The 21,720-nt window shown below is 44.8% G+C and overlaps 1 protein-coding gene across 3 annotated transcripts in view; it reads right to left on the reverse strand.

Annotated features, from left to right (window-relative positions):
• LOC119178265 (xaa-Arg dipeptidase) overlaps positions 1-17,769 on the reverse strand; it is a 43,914-nt gene extending 26,145 nt beyond the window's left edge. Inside the window, exons 1-4 of one of the 3 annotated variants that reach the window (XM_037429459.2) lie at positions 17,630-17,757; positions 13,168-13,428; positions 11,769-11,891; positions 826-1,030 (exon numbers count right to left, since the gene is read on the reverse strand). In XM_037429459.2, the coding sequence (XP_037285356.2) occupies positions 826-1,030; positions 11,769-11,891; positions 13,168-13,263 (424 nt within the window). In that variant the 5' untranslated portion in view covers positions 13,264-13,428; positions 17,630-17,757. Of the gene's footprint in view, positions 1-825; positions 1,031-11,768; positions 11,892-13,167; positions 13,429-17,629 lie in introns of all 3 variants that reach the window. The other 2 variants (XM_037429460.2, XM_075887437.1) reach the window with 2 other exon arrangements.
• Between the last annotated feature and the right edge of the window lie 3,951 nt (positions 17,770-21,720).

A 21,720-nucleotide genomic window follows, 5' to 3' on the forward strand; every position in this document is an offset into this window, starting at 1 on the left:
AGACAAGTCTAGGTTTTCAACTAAAGTCTTCTGGATTTCTTCATTGAAATAAAGATGGCGAGGCCATTTTCACACACGCTTTGCTATTTTACAATTTTCATGCGCAGTTTAATCTGGCTGGCTACTTTTTTCGTTTTGTTATTTTCGGGCTATTTTTTTGCCTGTTTCACCTAGCAACTCTGTGCATGCAAGTATAATAAATATTTGATGGCTAATGCGGTGACGTATCATAGCGATTGACTTATCAGCGCAGCTCTACATTTTATGAAACTTTTCACAGACTGATTCCCATTACACAATTTACCAAATTGCGTGGGATGTGCAATTTTTTCCCAAACCTTTTCTTCGGAAAACAGGCAAACATTAGGCTGACTCAGTATAGTGCGAAATAACGCAGTTCTACAGCTAATACTTTAGCGCAGAGCTTTGGGCCTTTTAAGATGAACGCATGCACAAAGGACTCAATTTTTTATTATCTTCTGAGGACATCATATGACAGATCTTGATAAGCTAGCAACTTCATACCTTCACCCCCTATACCGTTGGATTCAACTTAAGACACTTTTAGAAAATTTCGACACTTAGTTGTGTGCAACATTGTTCATATTTTCTTTATTTCTATATTTAAAAAAAACAAAAGCAAAAACAAGAATGTATGAATTAAATTGCCTCAGCGTTTTTTCTGCTCTTTTTTATTTTTGATAACGTCTAATCAGGCACTCGAATCCATACATTGAGCTAACCAGCGTCATTGTTTACAAGCACAGACTACAATGGCTTGTAGGAAGAGAATAACGTTCAAAAGGCGCATTACGACCATTTTACCTCCGTATTCAGCGCGGAATGCAGTCTGTAGAATGTAGTGTCGCTTGACGTCGAAACCTTCTTCTTCGAGGAAAGTGCAAAGAATGTCGTGGGCCTTGTGCTCCTCGAAACGAACCTCCGGGTTATCCCACAGGAACTTGCCGATCACGTGTAGCTGCTCCCTTTTTGCCGCCACCACGTCCTCCACAATCTTCTGGGCGTCTAACTGTGCCGAGACAAGATTTGAGAAAAAAATTTTCGGTTCGCAGTAAGAAAAACGCTAGACAATATATTTAAAAGGATTACTGTACAAAAAATGGCAAATATGGATAGGCAACTTAGACTTAAAGATAAAAATAAAAAAAGAAATAAGAACATTGACACAACAGTTCCGCAGCTTGTAGATAAACACTGTTACGTTTGGGAGTCCACACCGAACGTCAATGCCTCTGCAATAGCAATCTGTGTCAAGGCGAGCGATCGAGCCCGCCTGACGCAATCAACTCAACGATGTCATCAAGTGGCGGCACCGGTCTGTTACGCAACGCACAGCGAGCTACCTCACCCCACGGGCCCGATAAAGCAAGTGGCGCCATCCAGTCTGGCGAGTCTTACGCAATGCGTGGCAACATCCCTCGTCCTTGGGTGCAACCAAGCGCAGCGGCGGGTCCCCGTTGGAGGATTCTGACATCACGGCCAGCGGCGCTTCTGGTTAGACGTTGGTGCGCTAAGATCCACCCGGTGCCTATAAAAAAGGCAAGCGGCGCGTCGTCAGAAGCTGACCTATGTGTCATAGAAGGCTCTCGTTGTTTCGAGCCCCTTTCGCTGTCGCTGTGCCTGGTGTCCTTGGCAGCGGCGAGTTTCGTGGCGCCCTTCATAACGTCGTCGACGGCGCGCCTTCGTAACAGTGGATGGCAGCTGCGGGATCGGCCGGCGTCAGCGACATAGATGCGGTGAGTGCCTGATGTTTTCCCCTCAGCTCACAAACTACTCTAGCATAGCGTATAGTGGGTTAGAGGAGTCCTGTGTGAAGCATTATTGAGTAAGCTTTGATCGTTTCAAGCCAAGTCGGAGTGCTTTGAAACCAAAGTTAATGCGGATGGTGTAAACACGGCAGTGCTGAAAATTGCTTGCGCGTCTTGCTAGTAGACTTATATTGGGTACGGGAAGCAGATTCTTAACAGGGGTAAACAGAAAGAGGCTAGTGTGAACGACGGAGAACCTTAAAGTGAATGAATTTATCGAAATTTGTGAGGAACATGGCATTACTTTGGGCCGTGCGAAATGAAAGCAAACGATCCTTGAGATCACGAAGGATGAAGGAGCGTCGGCTGAGAAAGTCAATGAGGCCTAGGTAGATATCAAAGCACGTCGCGAGAAGGCCGAAAGGCGAGAAGTTCGCGAACGTGAAGAAGCTGAAAGACGCGAACGTCGCGAGCGTGAGGAGGCCGAGAGACAGGAGCGCCTCGAGTTGAAACAAATAGAATTGGCAATCCTACAGTGTTCGCAGGCGCCTAGTGTAGCTTCTGCGACAGTTCAAGTCAGCGTTTATAGAATTAGGGACGAACTGCCACCGTTCGCAGTAGGAGAGGACATGGCAAAGGATCTCGTGAAGTTTGAACATGTCTGTGGGGAAAATGCTTTAGAGCGTTCCCTTTGGGCGCGGAACTTGTTAGCTCTTCTTCCCGGCGAAGTATCCGACGTGATAACGTGCTTGTCGAGGGAAGCGTTTGAAAGCTATGACGAGGTTAATTAAGTGCTCTTAAGACGCTAGAAGTTGTCACCCGAGGCTTTCAGGCAAAGGTTCCAGTATGCTAAAAAGGGGAATGAGTCACACGTTGACTTCGCGTTTCGCCTTAAAGCCGATTTAACTGAATGGCTCAAGGGCGAAGTTGTTTATGACGATCGTGGTAAAGTTGTTGAATGCATTGCATTAGAGCAATTCTACCACTCCATTGAGAAGGATGTCAAGCTTTGGCTGCAGGACAAACTTGGTCAAGTACAGCTAAACAAGGCAGCAGAGTTAGCTGGGGAGCATTATACTCGCCGAAAGTTGCACAGCAGGGCAGTGTACGTTGAAAAGGATGAAAGGAAAGAGGGCTTTTCAAAGAAACCTCATTAACAGACACCCGCTCCGCTCTATAGCTTCAGGAAGGACCTGTCTCTTACAAAGGACACTGTCGGGGAAGGGCAAACGAAAGCGAAGAAATCGAGTGAGGTTCCTAAAAAAACGCACTGATACCACACGCGTGTTTTAATCACGGAAGCCGGTAATGTGCTACAACTGCAAACAGGACGATGATAATTATAGCGCGAGAACAAAACCATGACACAGAGACAAGAAGTACACGAAGGTCATCGTTTTGTTCAGGCGCTATAACTATCGTCATGCCATTCCAACTAGCCCAAGCTGCCACACTTCTAAGTTGCAAAAAAAAAAGCGCACATCGTGATAAACTGTAAGCAAAAATTTGCTTTCTCAACAATCCGAGGATCTGAAAAGAACATGTGGTTGTTAGAGCCGTATCTCCACGAAATAAGTGTGAATGGAAAAACGTGTCGAGCACATAGAGACTCACTAGCAACCATGGACGTTGTCCATCCTTCGTTTGTGTCTCCGGACGAGCTTACAGGAGAATGCGCGTGGATCAGGCAAGTCGCCGACGAGCAGAGTGCTTGCTTACCGATCGCTACCGTTGTCATTGAAGGCCCGTTCGGTAAACTTCGCACCGAGGCGGCTGTGTCTGCCGCGCTTCCCGATCGTTTTTCTTATCTTTTTTCCAATGACTCAGAGCAGCTTCTCAAAGAGCAGGGTAAATCGTACTTCTTCAACTTAGCATATATTGCCCTCACGCGATCGCAAGCGCGGAAGCTTTCGCAGCAACTTGATCTTGTTCAATGTGGTGAAGCACCAAGTGCAAAAGCTGCTGATGGGTGTGAACTTGGTGGCTAGTCGACGGAATATCAGACAGGAAATTCTCCGTGTGAGTCATTTGAGCAGTCACTCGAGCAGCCTGTCGCCCAAGCGACTGGCATGGTCTCTGTCTGCGGAGGAGACGACATGGCGCCATTGAGTCACAGCGAGAGGGGTGCAACGCTCTCGCCTGAAACGAAAAGTTGGAGTGAGCTGTCGAGGGTTATCAAGAAACGCTCATTCGAGAACCGCGTGAGGACCTCTCGAATAAAGCGCTTATGAAATGCGTATAGTTGGGAACAAAGAAAACAAATGTTTCTTTTTATGAGGTGCAACGTCGCAAGTATGAGCAGCTGTTGGTACCGCATAGGTATCGTCGCCTAAATGTGGCCGGTCACTGAGGTAGAGCATGATACTCCAACAGCACAACTTTGACGTTCATTACAAGAAAAAATGGAAAGCTAAACGCTAATGATTGAGCCGTGCGTTTTAGTTAGTACCTTCTACACCTTTCTGTTTTTCGCTAGCGATTTGTGGCAAAATTTTATCTTCACGGCCTTAGCTGAGCGCTCTCGTCTAGAGTGATCTCAAGAGGCCATCTTTATGTTGCAGTCTCTTTCATTGCGTTGTTGTACGTGTAAAATTTGAGTTCTCAATTTAAGTGTTTAGTCTCCCACATATGCCTGTTGATGTAGAGGGAACGAAATTCCGATAGACACGTAGCTAGATATATGTTGTATTATACTTTTCTGGTCTTCTGTCGGGTAACCAGGGGCACTTGCTTGTGTCGTGTGTTGTCTGTTGTTGAACCGTTCTTGACAAGTTGCAGAACCATCGACAAGTGCTGAGACCAAAAATCGCCCGAAGAGACGAGCGAAGCTGGCCGGCAAGTTGTGGCGACAAGCCAGTGGAGCTAGTACTCGTCCTCAAGAATGGGATGTGTTCCCGGAACTGAGCCTAGAGCTACATTCTCCCCATGGCCCTGGAGGCGAACCTGGAGGAACCTGGCCAACGAGCGCGCCCGACATCCGAGCCACGTGGAAGCAGCAGCTCGTCTTTCCGGCGCATTGTCTGATGGCGGGGGTGCTGTTACACCTGGGAGTGCACACCGAACGTCAATGCCTCTGCAAAGAGAATCTGTTGCAAGGCCAGCGATTGAGCCCGCCTGGCGCGATCAACTCAACGACGTCATCAAGCGGCGGTGCTGGTCTGTCACGCAACGCACCGCGAGCTCCCTCAGGCTACAAGCCTGATGAAGCAATCGGCGCCTTCGAGTCTGGCGGGTCTTACGCAATGCGTGGCAACATCCCTCGTCCTTGGGTGTAACCACGTGCAGCGGCGGGTCCTCGTTTGATGATTCTGACATCACGGCCAGCGGCGCTTCTGGTTAGACGTTGGTGACCCAAAGATCCACCCGGTGCCTATAAAAAAAGCCAAGCGGCGCGTCGCCTGCCGTTGACCTATGCGTCAGTGAGAAGCCGACGTATGCTTGTGAGAGAAGACATCTCGGCTCTTCAAGTCCCTAAGCTGTTGGTCCCAGTGCCGAATATTAACGCCTCTATTTCTATCCTGTACTTAAACCTTGCGTTAACTCACTGTCGTCTCATCCGCTCGTCTATCAGTTCAGCGCAGAAGCAGTCGCGAGCTGAGTAACACGCGCTACCGAACGGCTGGTGACTTTGGCGGCGGAGTTGGGAGCAGTGGCACCTTCGGGATAGTGTTGGCGTCGCGCCTTCGTAACAACACACATATATTTAAGCTGCACGTAAACTTTGCGATGTCAGTGCATGATGCATAACACCAGGAAGAGAAAATTTTTCAATCATAATAAATTTGGGGCATGAAACTCTAAGTAATAACATATTTATATTTAGGACTTTTATATAATAATAATAATAATAATAATAATAATAATAATAATAATAATAATAATAATAATAATAATAATAATAATGATAATAATAATAATAATAATAATAATAATAATAATAATAATAATAATAATAATAATAATAATATAATAATAATAATAATAATAATAATAATAATTGTTGTTATCCGTAACATATCTAGGCTGATATTAATAATACTATTTATTTGTACTACTACTACCTTTTTCATCGATGCATGAACGTTCGTTTACATGAGCAATGCACTATAAAGTATTTGACACCAGCATGTATCAAGTATTTCGAAAGGTTCAAATTCACACGTTTCAATATCACGATAACATTATGGTTTTAGAATAAATTCGTTAGAGTACGTATCGAATGATCTTGAAAAGAAACTGAAAGCAAGTTTTATCTTGATACTATAGTGCACGTTTAAAATTCTTACTAACCTCGAAAGTATTTTGTAAGAACGTGATTTTTCTTTTTTTTTTCTCAAAGCACTTTATTAGAACTTTAACCTAATGCTGGGCTCTGATGCCTTCAGCCTTTACCACATAGGTTTGTACCCACAGCTCGCAGAGGGAATGCATTGCTCTCGGTGTAAAATTATACTGTTTTTTAAATAAAACAAAATGTTTTCGACACGGTGTTGAAGACTGAATGAATATTCGGGCAGCGTCAGTATCTGTAGGCTGTCTTGCCTAGCACGTTGGGGCTTACGCACTGAAAAAATTCATATTACGGTTGTGTTTAAGTTGGGACGGCAGACTTCGACGCCTATTGCGTATCAAAGTCACAGACAAAGCATGACGGTGCCATAAAAGGTGAAGACTTGTTGTCTTTTGAAGTTATTGACACAAACGCAATTTCGTGTAAGCCGAGAGAATACAGCGAGTTGCTTCCTCTTATATATAATGTAGCGTGAGATACACTAGCCCTTGTAGACCAGTTCCTTGTCCTAGCTCCTGCAGAGCAGCGCTGGGCATGCGTAGTGCTTGTGGTGAATTTTTTTTGAGGCAGAATGGCTGGTTACTGCCAAAGAGCGTCAACACAGAGTATTATGTGGATGCAGTGGTGTGGTGAATGACGATATGTATGCTTAAATGGATGTAAACGGCCAAAAGTATGCGTAAAATAGACTTCACTAATAACCCTGTGGCAATGGTATAAATAACGTGCACTGAATATAAACATCAACCTAAATTCTTATACTGGCGGAGACTATTAAAAGCAACCCGCAGCCTCTAAAGACCCTTGCAAGTAAGACTGTCAAGGTGGGTGCATTCAAACAATAGTCTCGCAGCAACCTTCTCTTAAAGTGTATATAACACTAGTTTCTGGCATCAATAAATTGTAACACTGCGGTGTGTTTTAAAAAAAGCTTAAAATTGTTTTTGGATAGAAAACTGCTGCATTGCCTAAACACATCGATGAATGGAATGGGGTTTGCTGAAGACGAGCCTTAGAGAAGAGCTTCTTCCAGGGACTTTGCAATCCTTTTCACATTAGCGAAATGTAAAGTACACGAAAAGTTTCTTCTCATCTACTACACATTGAAGGTCATCCTCCTTCAACAGATAAACAATGGGTGCCATAATAATTCCTTATTATAAGTCTAGAGAGTAGGAGTTTTGTTTGTCTCGATTTTCTAACTGACGCCAAGTGCCCAATGCGTGGCTTAATACGATGAAGCTTGTTACTCGTCTGATCGTCCCACAAACGCCCCCAATACATTTGGAGCCTCCTACGTAGATACGCTTGAATTTTAAGACAGGAACAGAGATCGACGAGTTGCAGCTCTTGTGCGAATGAATGTGGCAAGCCTATCCACCAGCTCATTGCCTTCAATGTCAAGGTGTGCTGGCACCCAGCATAACACAATGTGTCGCTTGTTCGCAAAGAGAGTGCAAGGAAGAGAGCACGGTGACCGACGTACAGAGTTATTTTTTCAGATTTCGGTTTCTTTGTTTACCTTATCTGTCTAAGAACTATCAATATTCCATAGGATTCGGCTGTAAATATGCTTGTTGCGGCGTGCAGCACGCCTAAATTTGCGAAAAATTGGCTGACCGTGGCATAAGAAACACCGCCATGTGTTTTAAAAGCGTCATTGTAAAACTCTGAATAATCGTATTTATGCTTTAACTGAAGAAAGAGAACTGATAGTTGGGCTAGTTGGTGATACAGTATGGGCAGTACCATCGCACAAACTCACGCGACGAAGAGAAAAGACACAAACAAGCAATCAAGAAATACATGCGAAATCGTGCAGGAGGAGCATCTATGAACAATGTATCACAGTCCATAAGCTACCATTTGTTTAGTGGCAGTGGTTTGCCGAGGTCATTAGGTGGTGTTTAAGGAGTGGGATAGCAGTTTCCTCAACTAGGCCCCTCACATTGAGTGAGAAGGGCCGTGTCAGTGCAGGTCAGTTGTGAAAAAAGTTAGAACAGAACAAATAGTTTATGGTTGAGCATGTGCGGTGTTCATTGTCAGCGTTCGCCTTCAGCAAGTACACAAAATTCGAGTACTTCCTTTGCAGGTAGAGAGAGCATTCGTTTAATTCTATATTAAGCTTTCGACGGGGCTAGTTCGAAGTCCGCCTGCACAGAGCCGAATACCCAGATGTTGGGCAGGGTTCAATATCTTCGAAACACTTGGGCTGGCTAACTGAAATAAAATGGCTCCGTAGTGTATACGTGTGCGTACGAGGCTTTTCTACAAGCACACGATACACTTTTTAGCCCAACCCTAACTCGTGCGTGAGAATACCTTTACAATGTTCACGGTTCTCATACAATTGTTTTTAAAAGGGTCCTGCAACACTTTCTGAGCATGGTCAAAAAACGCTGCCGATCGGTAGTAGAGGCTCCCGACAACGCGCCAGCCAAATATTATAGCACGGCATGGGGCCAGCATTCACAATAAATTATCAAAGCCGCCTGAAATTTGCTTTCTCTTCTCTCGACAATTCACGTTATATGCCCAAAAATCACACGTCAGTGACCAGTCTATCAGCCATTGGCTGATGTGAACATGGCATGCTTGTTCACTACAGAGATTGCCACAGGAGGCGGTTACTTGTCCACGCGTGCGCGCGCGATCATACTGAAAAAGTGGGGTATTCGAAGAAAAAAAAGTGCTCAAGGTGGAGAAGCGCGTGTGACATTTTTTTTTGTGGGCCTGCCATCTCTCCCTGCTCAGCTTTAGGCGCTTTCCTCGGGACGAGAGAAGAGAAAATGCCCTTGCAGCATGCGAGAGACCTTTGTAACTCAACTTGCACTGGACGGATACTTAAAGTTTTTGCGGTGTTGAAGTTGTAAGGCAATGAGCTCTTCCAGTGAATTCATTTCAAGGTTACTTAAAAAAGTGTTACAGGGCCCCTTTAAAAGTTTTATTGCGTGACACAAAGGCAAGCTTCTTGTTCAAAATCGGGCACAGGCATTTATGATCCTCTTTACAGGTAACCTTGATCAATGTGCGTTAATTTATGGATCACAATTAAGGCATTTTCTTTAAGAAATGCAGGTGCTCTTTTGTGAATTTAGCTTGAAGCCGTTATTGTTTCCCATTTGGATAACTTGTTCAAAGCAAGCTGGACGTGCCGCTCAAAAAAGGCGAGATGGCACAATTTAAATCCTAATTGGGCACACACGAAACGAACTTATTTTGATAACGAAAACCATACAACTGAAGACCCACCCTGTGGCATTCCGGTTTCATGCAAAATTGGCCAGATATAACGTTGTCCACTCCTACACGAAATGTTCTACTCAACAGGTAACACTAAATTATATTTACCATTATACCGCCTTCACCCAATGCTGAAAGATCTTTCAAAATTTTTAACAGCCATGTTATGTCATACATTTTTCTCGTATCAATGAACATAGAGGGTAAGAATTAAGCAGATCTCACGGGCTTCGAGAACAGACGTTATGCGAAGCATGCGGCGGGAAGGTGACCATGTTGTGTCATTGAGCGACACGTTATCATATAACGCTAAATATAGGTACAGATGTTGCACACACAAGCATATATGTTGAATAGTAACCGATGCTTGTATAAGTTGTTTGCACTTACAACGATGCCAGCAGGAACATCTGTAATAGCAACACCAGATGCAATAAGCTGATTTGAAGCACCGGGGTTCGCAAGGATGGTAGCCCTGGACACTGCTACATATATCAGCTTGAGCTAATGGTATCCTACTACAACTGACGTTAGACGGATGTGACGACTGTATCATAGGAGGAAATGTGTAATGCTCATAAAAGTGAATAGCCAGCACTGCAACCACAATTGACGTTTTACAAAGATTAGGGTTTATAAAAAGGCATGTGCTACCGAGACCCTGTAGTACGTACCCAATAGCTCAGTGGTAGAATTCTTCAATGCCACGCAGAATGCTTCGAATATATTATTACTGGGACCCTGACAGTTATTTGTTGCATTCGTCTAGTCAACGTTGCCACTGTTAGCTTTTTCTTAACACTCGTGCGTTAAAATTACTCATGTATGTTCTCACCGTTCCTGGGTAGGTACTAAGCGTTCATAAACAATGGCACAAACCCGCCTACCATTGACACATACCCACCAGCGGGTGTGTGCCACTTTCTGGAGAGAAGCGTTTGACTATGTACACGACGAGATTGTCACATTATTCATGACCTCACCAGTGCGTCATATTTGTCAAACCATCTTGCCCTCCCATACTAATTTTGCTTCCCGCTACATTAGGGGATGACACTAGAGCAGCTAGTGTCACCCCCTAATGATCACCTCCGCTATAGTGTCACCCCGTTATGGCACTATAGCGGCTTGATAGATAGATGAATAGATACGCAGATAGATGCCGAAAGTGTTTCTAGTATTAAAAGAAATACTTCGCATTTAAAACTGTTTGTCAACAAAGGTACCACAAATATTGTTTTTTTTCAATATGTACAAGGAAGTCAGTTGTGCACCACCTTTCTTGAAAAGCTGCATTTATATGAGTCAAGTAATTTATTTTGCTGCAAAAAATGTAGTAACCGTCGGTAAACATCGTTTGTAGTAGCTTACAGAGGCAGCTTGTTAATGCTACCGGCCTATGACTTGAAACCAAGGAAGGGAAGTTTCCTTGTTGCAGAATAAGAATTTCGGTTGGCTTTTTAAAACAGAAGGGATTTTGCGGCAACACCATGCAGCATTATACAATGAAAGAGAGAATTTCGGGTCTCAAAAGGCAGGTGTTTCAACATATGTTATATTATACGGTCAGAACCAGGGGCACATTTGTTGCAGCAATTTGGCGCCGCCTTGAACTCTGCTATGTATAAATGTTGCTTATGTGATTCGCTTCTTGCGCACTTTCGTTTTAGTTCAACTTTTTTATCCGTATTTCGCAACTTCTTAACGCAATAGAGTAGTGCGAAGAGTTGGAGAGGCTTTTTAATGCGCGCCTAGGGAGTATTAATGGTCTTCTAAGCTTTCTTTTTTATTATTTACTAATGGAAGTTAAAATCTTTGAAGCCCAGAAACTTTTTCACCCTGTTTAATACTTTTGTCTCGTATGCCGATTTCCTCGTCGTGCTTCTCTGTCCTTTTTTTCCCCTGAGATTTAACGAGCTTGAAATTAATGGGATCCTCTGCCGTTGGTGAATCGTAAAGCAGACCCCATGCTTTCTTTCCACGCTTCCGACAGTCGTCATTTCAGCTCAGTACACATTGTTTGCTAATAGTGCCATTCACTTGAGGAATGCATTTAGACGTGGCATCAACAACAATCCTTCAATATAGCTAACTGCAGCAACTATGTTTAGGACAGATAGCTCTGCCCATGTTACGTAAGTGAGGATTGGATATCGTTTCCAATCATCATCAATATCACCATCAGCCTGACAACCCCCCTGCAGAGCATCGACCTCTTCCATGATCCGCCAATACAACCGCTCTTATGCTTTCTTCTGCTGCCTTACAGGGCACTTTCCAGGCCCCGTTTTGCAGAATTAGTCTTTGATGGAGTGGTCGCTAGCATCACGCCACTCCTTTAGCGCAGGCACTGCTTTCAAGCTAGTTGTGGTGTTCATTGCCTCCTGTGTGGCGCCGAACATATGCTCTTGCGAGCGAGACATCGTCCGTAAAAGTCTCACCACGAAGAAGAGACTTCCACTCACCAACGCAGTTGTGGACAGTGCCGCCTTTTGGTTCATACTGAGCTGATTGTTGCCAGCACAAGCAGGAGCCAATTGTGTTGCTTCAGAACTTGACGGGTCCGAGGTCCCAGATGTTGTTGGGTCCTACATAGAGGGGGAATTCACATTTGCTACGTTCTCCGAGGGTAGAAAAGGCTGTTTAAAAAAGGCCGCATTGAGCCGGTGCCGGGCTGGTGCCGGAGCAGGACTCGGCGCTTCTCACTTATGCGCCACCTCAGCATATCTGGAGAAATGCAGGAAGGAGACATATTTACGTGCTTCATAGAAACATACGATTTAATTTATTTTCAAAGTGATAATGTCATTTTTTTTTCGTCTAGGACAAGCTCTAGATTATGCTGCATGTTCATCATCACATTTGAGACAGTGGAGCGGGCCGTCACATACGTCTGTAGTGTCCTCATGGTTGCCACATTTAGCAAACGTTTATCTGCATCTACAATGCTGAGATATGTGCCCAAACCACTGAAATTGAAGACATCTACGTCAATAGGCATGTATGGTCGAAGTGCTCTTTTTGTGTTCCTGGTTACTAGAAAATCTCGTAGCCCACAAGAGAAAAAAAGTAATGAATGATCAAGAGTACAGTTGGTATTTCTTTGTTACGTTTAATCTTCATTAGTTCTATCTCAGTAACATTCCGCCATTTGTATTCTATAAGGAGCTCTCTTTCACTCAAGTTGACCAGCTCTGCATCGGCAATCATTCTCTGTACTGTTTCATCGATTGGTGGGGAGTCACATTAACTGCAACAGCAACAAACGCCACGTGGATTGAAAGCTCTGCACATTGCGCATGGTCGCGTACATCAAGCAGCTGGTCACCGCTGGCCACATTTATGGCCTTGTAACTTATTCTGATTATTTCAACGGGGAACATCACTAGCGTAAACTAGGAAGTGTTTTTACTGCCTTTTCGAGGGGAGTTCAACGGATCACGTGAAAACGCGCGAAAATTGCTCTCAGCTTGGTTAACAAGTCGTGAATTTATTCGGTGTGCCCTCTCTTTGCAAGATGGCGATAGCAAATCTTGAGGAAACTGCGCAGCCGTAGGTGTGTGATTGTTTTCGACAGCCATGACAGCTGCCCACCACCGAGTCCACCAAGGGGACGCTACGCAACACGAAGGAACCGCAAAGACCAGCTGTACATGGTGGCTAGAACCATATATAACAAAATTGGTTGGCTATTGTACACAAGTGTAATCCTTGCCGCCTGAAAAAATGGCAATAAAACGAGAAGGCAAGTAGATAGAAAAAACAAAAGAAGTGTCACAGAAATACGAAGATAGGGGAAGAGAGAGACAGGAAAAGATGTCTGCCGATTTCGCCTAAGTGGGTCAGCCCAGAAGTGCCACCTACGTGAAGTCGAGGCCAAAGCGGTGTGTCGCCTCCGCCACTCCCCGGGCACCTCCTCCACCCCCAGGAACCTCTTTTCCCCAGACACGGCTCAGCCATGCAGGACTAGGCAAGAAAGGGAGTCGAAGCCCCCCATTAGCTCGGGCCCGTTATGTCCCGCATGTGCAGATGCCTATGCGGTGTTCGCATGCACGAGTAGCAGTGACGTCACTTGGCAAACCGCAGGCGCGCTGGAGCAGCCACCACCGAGCGTTCCTCTGTGGTCTGCAAATATAAGAACAGAGACGTCACAGCCACAGCAGACCAATTCTGATCGTACCTCATCGCTCGTTCACCTCAAGCCACACTGTTTTCTTCTTCGGTCGCATCTGCCACGGTGCTACATGGTATAGCCATGGAGAAGGAGAGCGAAATCGCTGTTCTACGACGATAAAGAAGGTTCAAACCTAATTCAGTGCATGCCGAGGTAGCTTCCCGGTGATTAATGGTTGAACGTGGGAAAAACGTAAGAAGAATAAACGTGTATACGACAGGGCTATTCGTGAAAAGATGGTAAGTGCTTGCCATGGTGACACAACGCCCGGTCACCTCAAATGCACGCGCTACTTGACAAGCATTCAAACGAAATGCCATTGACCGAGGCTTCCACCTATTGTGAAACATTGCATGCGCAGCTAGATTTTTCTGAACCAGTTTGTGTCCATGGTGCATATTAGCCAAATACACTGGACCTTCTCACACCATTTCTGACTTCGTATAAGAGAAAGAAATAGGCAATAGTCTCTACCAATTACCTTACGCGCAACGCGGTAACAAAAGCTTTGCTTGAGTTACCACATTGGACACCACATGATTCTTTATTGAAATTATCATTCTCAGGCATAGAGCATCGACAGTCATAGTAACAGTCACAGGTGCTATTTGATGGCCACGCTTATAAAGTATTTTGATCAGCGAAACAGCTTGTCTGAAAACCACTTTTCACCAACCGCCAAAGTAATCTCAACAAAGCTATTGCCGACATTCCGAGTATGTACAAAGAAGTCAGCTTCAAGCCATTGTTATTTGGCCGTTCCAGCATGTGTGAATCTAATTTATTATAGCGGAAGCTGTTCTGCGATCACAAGGACAGTGCCGTAGCCTTTCGCCACCACAACCGCCACCGTTTCTGACAGCTATCATGTGAAATCTGAAATCAGTAATCAGACGAAAAAAAGATGAAGCCTACACGAGCCGGGCAAGCCTTGAAGCAGCGAAACTGGACAATTCTGAAGACTAATGTGCATGCATCAATGTTGATCCTGCACCTAAGCAAGGTGACGGAGGTTGTTTGTAGGATGCTTTTAGGTGGCAGTTTGGTGCTTTAGTGAGGTGTTGATAGGTTAAACAGGAGCGGTAGTTTGTTTGGCTGCATATTGGAAAACTTGCAGTGCTGGTTCCTGTGAACTTCTTTGTTGTGTCTTGGTGTGGCGTGTGGCAGATTTTCACTATTTTGCTCAGTTCCTTTTTTCGTTGTTAGTCATCCCAGAGAGGCTTATGATGAACACAAATGACCAGTTACACAAGAAACGATACGGGAACGTCTTTGGCATAAGCTTTCCAGCGCTTCGGGGTGTTCTCGCAGCTACCAGCGCCTTTCCTGTTCCCTAGTGTTTGGTTACGTGTTGCATTCCTCCCTTAGTGAATTATGTACAGTTGTTCTGAGGCCCATACCCGTTATATATGTGAACCATTTCTTAGCGAACTGTAGTGACTTTGAGCGTATCTATCTATCTATCTATCTATCTATCTATCTATCTATCTATCTATCTATCTATCTATCTATCTATCTATCTATCTATCTATCTATCTATCTATCTATCTATCTATCTATCTATCTATCTATCTATCTATCTATCTATCTATCTATCTATCTATCTATCTATCTGTCTGTCTGTCTGTCTGTCTGTGTGTCTGTCTGTCTGTCTGTCTGTCTGTCTAGCCGCCTACGACTTTAGCTCTCCTGGCCGTTTCGATGAAGGTATCCATACCAAACTTGGTGTGGCATAACATGACTGTATAAGGAGCATGACTAATTATTCATGACATGAAAACATTGAAATGTATGTCATGAATGTTATAAGTTACATTTCATGGTCTTGCTGCTCTTGTGGTGGTTTCGTTCAAATGATGTGTTGCAAAACCGGTATGGTATGACATGACTGCATGGCGAAGACAAGTGACAGACCCCCACATGAAAATCATGATATGTGTGTAATGTAACAACATGACTACATGACACTCATAATTCGCTCGTGGCAGTTTCGCTAGTTTCACATATACGTAACTTGCTATTACGGGACCGGAATGGATGACCAAGGTATGTGACTGATTCAAACATGATAATCATGGGTTGCATGTCATGTACAAACCATCACTTCATGCGACGCTCATGATGCTGATGCGTGCGTGGGAATTTAGCCAGCTTCATAATACCAAATTTGGTATAACGAGACGGTAACAGATGACGAAGGTACGTATGTGACTGGTACAAACATGATAATCATGAGATCTGTGTCATTTAACAACATCACTACCTGCCACGCTCTTGATGCACTCGCGGCCGTTTCGCTAGCTCTCGCCTATACTAAACTCGATATTACGGGACATTAACAGATGACGAAAGTATGTGACTGGTGCGAACATGATAATCCTGAGATGCCTGTCATGTAACAACAATACTGCCTGGTACGCTCATGATGCGCTCGCGGCCATTTCGCTACCTTCACATGCACTAAATTCGGTATTACGTGACACGAACGGACGATGTAAGTTAGTGACACGTCGAAACATGATAATAATGGCATCTTTGATAATAATGGCATGTAATAATGGCATGACACGACTACATGCTGCACTCATGATGCGCTCACGGCCGTTTCGCTAGCTTCATATATGCCAAGTTTGGTATTACGTCACGTGAATGGATGACGAAGGTACGTGACTCGTGCAAACAAGATAATCATAACCCGCGCGTCATGCAAGAACATCTCGACTTACCACGCTCATGATGCACTCGCGGCCGTTTAGCTTGATCTACATATACCAAATTTAGTATAACGTGAAGTGAATAAACCACGAAGGTAAATGACACGTTCACACATGATAATCATGATATGCGTGTGATGTAAAGCACGGCTACATGCTACGTTCATAGCTGCTCACAGCCGTTTCACTAGTTCCACATATACGAAATTTGGTATTAAGTGATGCGAATTGACAACGACTGTATTTGACAGGCCTAAACATGATAATCATGAAATGCGTGTCATATAAAGCTTGACTACATGCTACGCTCATAGAACACTGTCCGCCGTTTCGCTAGCTCCACATATACCAAATTTGACATACTAAGACGGAAATAAATGACAAAGGTAATTGACACGTTCAAACATGATAGTCATGACATGGAAGTCATGCGCGGCATATTCGACCTCCGCCTCGTAACGTTGTGTGATTTTAAAATGACACAGAAACCTTTCTCAATAGTTCTCCACATATCATAAATGCTCACTGTATTGGGTATCTGCCAATTGTTTGATAAAGTAACTTTCTAATAGGCCTTACACATTTCAGTAGCACTAATCTTTCTGTTGGTGTAACTTATGCCTCCTTCGTTTTTATTGGGCCAGTGCGTGAGTTGAGCGGTTTACCCAATTTCTGTGGCACATGTCACTTTGTGGTGAAGTTAGTCATCTCATAATCGATAGTCATCTGAACACTTGATTGTCACAAAGAGTGCTTAGGTTCAATTCCTGCTAGGGCAATGATTATTATTGTTTGTACTTTTCGGGCTAACGCATCCAATGTAATTTTTCTTTACGCTCTCACAATTAAGTTACCAATATCTATTCTTGGCGTCTCCGTGTAGATATGAACCGCCAATCACTTGCAGCGCATACCCACATACCGCAGCTCTTTGTGTATGGGCAATCACCACCTGTGTGCGGAGGAAAGTGTTTGACGACGTACGCCACGATACTCTCAAAGTATACATTTTCTGACAAGCCAGATATATTTGTGAAATTCTCTTACTATCCCGTTGTAAATTATATACGCCTCAAATTAAGAAACTCATTCCGAGAGCACCTACACGCAGGCTGCTAGATAGATAGATAGATAGATAGATAGATAGATAGATAGATAGATAGATAGATAGATAAAAGCGTTCAAAGTACCTGCTGTTTGCTGAGAACTGATTCGCTCTTCGTATAGCGTGGAGGAAGAATAAAATAGCATCCAGGTGTCACACGATGCTAAGCTTACACAATGCTTACGCATACGAAGGCCGTCCTAACTATGCATTACCGTTAGTTTATTTTGAAACCAAATCTTGATAGAAGCGTCAAAACTTTGAAATTGTGCAGTGTGAAAATTTCGTCTTAGAGAAATAGTTTCGACGTACAGAAAGAAGTTGGATACCTACCATTTTAGCTGCCAACGCCCGTGCGAGACCTTTGTACGTACGACTGACCAGCGTTCTTGCTATACGGAGACGCCACGCTCTGGTCTTCCCGACAGCAATAAAAAAGCGCCTACGTACTGAGATATCTATGGTGTGGCCAGCACTGCTGGTCTGATAACAGCAACGCGTACGCAGCACCTACATTAACCGTTCATCTAGAAAAACATTTCCTCCTTGCGCAGCAGTTCGAAGTTATTATTGTTTCACCACTAGCCACTTCGGGTATGTCCTTCCACTTGAGCAGGTATCAAGTTTCGATAAGCGCGAACGAGCTGTTTTTGATTATTACAACGGAACGAGCAAGGAAGGAGTTCCTATTTTTTGGTGTTTGACACGTGTTCTCATACAGCAACAGCAGTTTTAGTAATTTATTTGCGTGCAAAATCCAAACACATTGGCTGATAATAAACTGTTTGCCTAATACTGAAAATGAAGCGCCGTAAAGACAAGGTCTGGTTGGTTGTACAACATGAAGCGTATAATTGTCACCCGAAACAAAGTCAAACGCAAACTCTATAGCCCCACATGTTTGTAAACGATTAGTTACATCAATTTATGTAAAGCCACCGTTGTTATGGATCGTAAACACCATGACAACTTATATGACCAAATGAAAAAAAACAATAATTTCGGTGGTGAATAAACAAAGTCGCACTAGGCTTGAAACTGAGAAGCGGGACGGTTGTGAAAACTACTTTCGTTGCTTTTACGTCTTTGCAAGGCTTTAATGAGGTGTTTGTATGGATTCTCATGCATAGAGGTTCCGATTAAGCCAGAGACGGTCACACACGACACCAGCATTCAAACCATAGCGATGAAAACTCATGCTGGAACCAGGTGGCCACACCTGACACAGATCTACGGGTACGTCGACGTTGGCGCCGATGTTCCATCACTCCGAGGTGCTCTCGCTGGTGCTTGTGCTCTTTCTTTTCCACAGTGTTACCTAGTTATGCATATTCGGGGTCTTCGGCTCGTTGCAATCGCTTCGCAGCCAATCGTTCGACTGACTCTTGCCTTTTTTTATTTTTAGTGGTACAATGGTCAGTTGTGGCATATATCCAACCATCATGGCGATTCGCTGCTTATTACGGCACTAGATTTCTGACAGGCTGGATGCACAAATTAGGGCTAACTTGAACAGCATCGATGTTAAGAAACTGACGGGGTACTATTGCAGTCATGTACTGATTCGGCCACGTTAACCTCCGAAAACATCCTGCAACAATATGATGCGCCTTGGCATATACTCCTCTGATTTTGTGTTGCCTCTGTCATCCGTCTTTCATTCGCCCAGCTACGATTTCATGTGATGAGCTCATCACGTCACATGACGTCGTAATAGCTTCGCAATTTTCATGCATATGATGTCATATCGTGAAGTCATCACCTGAGGACGTTTCGTAAAACTTGTGTGGACGCTCAAAGAAGACGACACTCAACTTTTGCGTTTGACAAGGCATTTAGGGCTTGTACCTTACCAGAATATTCGAAATCGGTCTTACCCAGCACTGATAGTAGAAACGCTGCTCTATACATCGTTTTGCAAGCTGTTGGCAGTGCTGTCAGAGGTAGAGCCTTCGTTTATTGAGGACCGTGTGAGCAGAATAAATAGTCGCTGAAATATTTTAGCAGTGGAGAACTATCTTGCATGCTACAACAACATAATATGACAGAACGCTTAGAATTGATTATTTAAAGCGTGCAGAGTATTTAGTCATTCCGTAAATTCATTAAAAATCACACAATGACCATGAAGTGAATGGTGATGAGTGGGGCAAAACGTTCATCTGTCCATCTGTCCGCGTGTCCGTTAGTTCGTCCGTCCGTTCATCCGTGCTTCCATCGGTCAGTTTGTTCGTGCTTCTACCTGCCCGAGCGTCCGTTCGCTCGTCCGTCCATCTGTCTGTCTGTCTGTCTGTCTGTCTGTCTGTCTGTCTGTCTGTCTGTCTGTCTGTTTGTCTGTCCATCTGTCTGTCCGTCTGTCCGTCCGCCTGTCCGTCCGTCCGCGCCCCCTCTCGCCCGCCCGTCCATTTGCCTGCCTGTCCGCACCTCATGGGTGATTCATAGAACTATGCGGTCACGAACCTTATCTAGGAGGCACAGCCATACGGCTTAAGGATTTTCAACCCTAAAATCACCTCCCAAGAACTCCATACGAATGATTAACCAGTGAATGCTGAAACGTCTGGCCCCGGTTTTTAGCAGTGGGTTAAACGCAACGCTGCATTGAAGCCTTTCGCAATATTGGTAAGCAGACAGCCGGTAGGGACAAAAATACTCGAGCAGTCCAGCATCCACAGCTCGTGCACACTCTCACACTTCGCACTAAGAGAAGGTCCTACTTGTCATTGCGAATTGCCTACTACCATAACCCGAAGATGAAGACGAGCCATCCTGGCGACTCAAGGTGACGAGAGAACAGGAGGGTTGCAGCAGGCCTTCAGGCGACTGACGTGGACCGTCTCACGAACAAGGCGGTGCTTGTACGTGGACGGCTTGAGCGGTGCAATCACATAGGTCACAGAAGAAGGGCGCTGTATGACGCGGTAAGGGCCAGTATGCTTCCGTGCAAACTTGGGAGTTGGTACAGGATAGTGGAAAGGCAGTCGGAGCCACAAAAGAGAACCGACGAGGAAAGTGTCCTGAACAAGATCACGGCCGTGACGATCTTTTTGGAGGGCTTGATTATCTGCTGTAAATGACCGTGGAAGCTGACGACACTCTTCGGCATGTTCGGTCATTTCAGAAACTAGACTAAACTCGAAGGCATCAGGATTGTATGGCAGAATTGTGTCGGGTGCGCTGCACGGGTCACGACCAAATAAAAAAAAATCATAAAAAGCCTGTTGCTGATATAATCACCGTATTGTAAGTGTACGTCACGAAACGAAGGACGACGTCTTAAATGAAGTGGTCGGAATTAATATACATGGCCAGCATGTCTCCCAGGGTTCTATTGAAACGTTCCGTTAGGCCGTTCGTCTAAGTGTGGTAGGCTGTTGATGTGCGGTGTACCATACGGCATGAATATAGGAGCTGCTGCAGAACTTCGGACAAAAATACGCGACCTCTGTCACTCAGTAGCTCCCATGGTGCACAATGACGGAGAACGAACCGAAGCAAAATGAAGGTTGCAACGAGCACCAGCCGAAGGTAACGCTGCCGTTTCGGCGTACCTTGTGAGATGGTCGGCAGCCACAATCACCCATCGATTACCATCAACAGAGCACAGTAGACGGCCGTATAGGTCAATCCCAACACGGTCAAATGGGCGTGCCGGACATGGTAAAGGCTGCAGTTGACCGGGTGAATGAGGAAATGTCTGGCGCTGCTAACACATAGAACTTGAGCGAATGTGTTTGCGTACAAATGTGTACATACCCCGCCAGTAGTAACGTTGGCGGACCTGCTCATACGTCTTTAGCGCACCTGCGTTTGCATGTTGCTGTTAAGCATGCAAATATTCGCAGATATCAGACTGCATATGAGTGGGTATGAGCAGCAGCCATTTACGACCCACCCCTTGACAGCTGCGACGGCATAGCAGGCCATTCCACATGGCGGAATGCGTTGCTTGGCGTCGAAGAGCACGCGGGTAACAGAAAGTTGATGTGTCAGAGAGCATAATCAAGAGCGAGACAAGGGTCCTTCCGCTGTTCAGATGGTATGTGTGTGACGCTGACGGCAGAGAAGAAAAATTGAGGGCTGGTATTTCCAATTTATCAGATTTCACAGGGTATCGTGAAAGCGCATCTGCGTCAAAATGCTTTCGTCCCGATCGGTAGACGACACGAATGTCGAATTTTTGGAGGCGTAGTGCCCAACGTCCAAGGCGACCAGAAGGATCTTTCAGTGAAATGAACCAATAGAGTGCGTAGTGGTCAGTTACCACATCAAAAGTTTGGCCGTACGGATAGGGACGAAACGTGTTTAATACACACACAATCGCGAGGTACTCTTTTTCGCTAACAGAATAGTTAGCTTCTGCCTTAGTGAGGGTGCGGCTGGCATAGGCGACCACACACTCCGTGAAACATAGTTTGCATTGC

The sequence above is a fragment of the Rhipicephalus microplus genome, chromosome 1 (assembly GCF_043290135.1).
Source record: "Rhipicephalus microplus isolate Deutch F79 chromosome 1, USDA_Rmic, whole genome shotgun sequence".
NCBI classification, from domain to species: domain Eukaryota; kingdom Metazoa; phylum Arthropoda; class Arachnida; order Ixodida; family Ixodidae; genus Rhipicephalus; species Rhipicephalus microplus.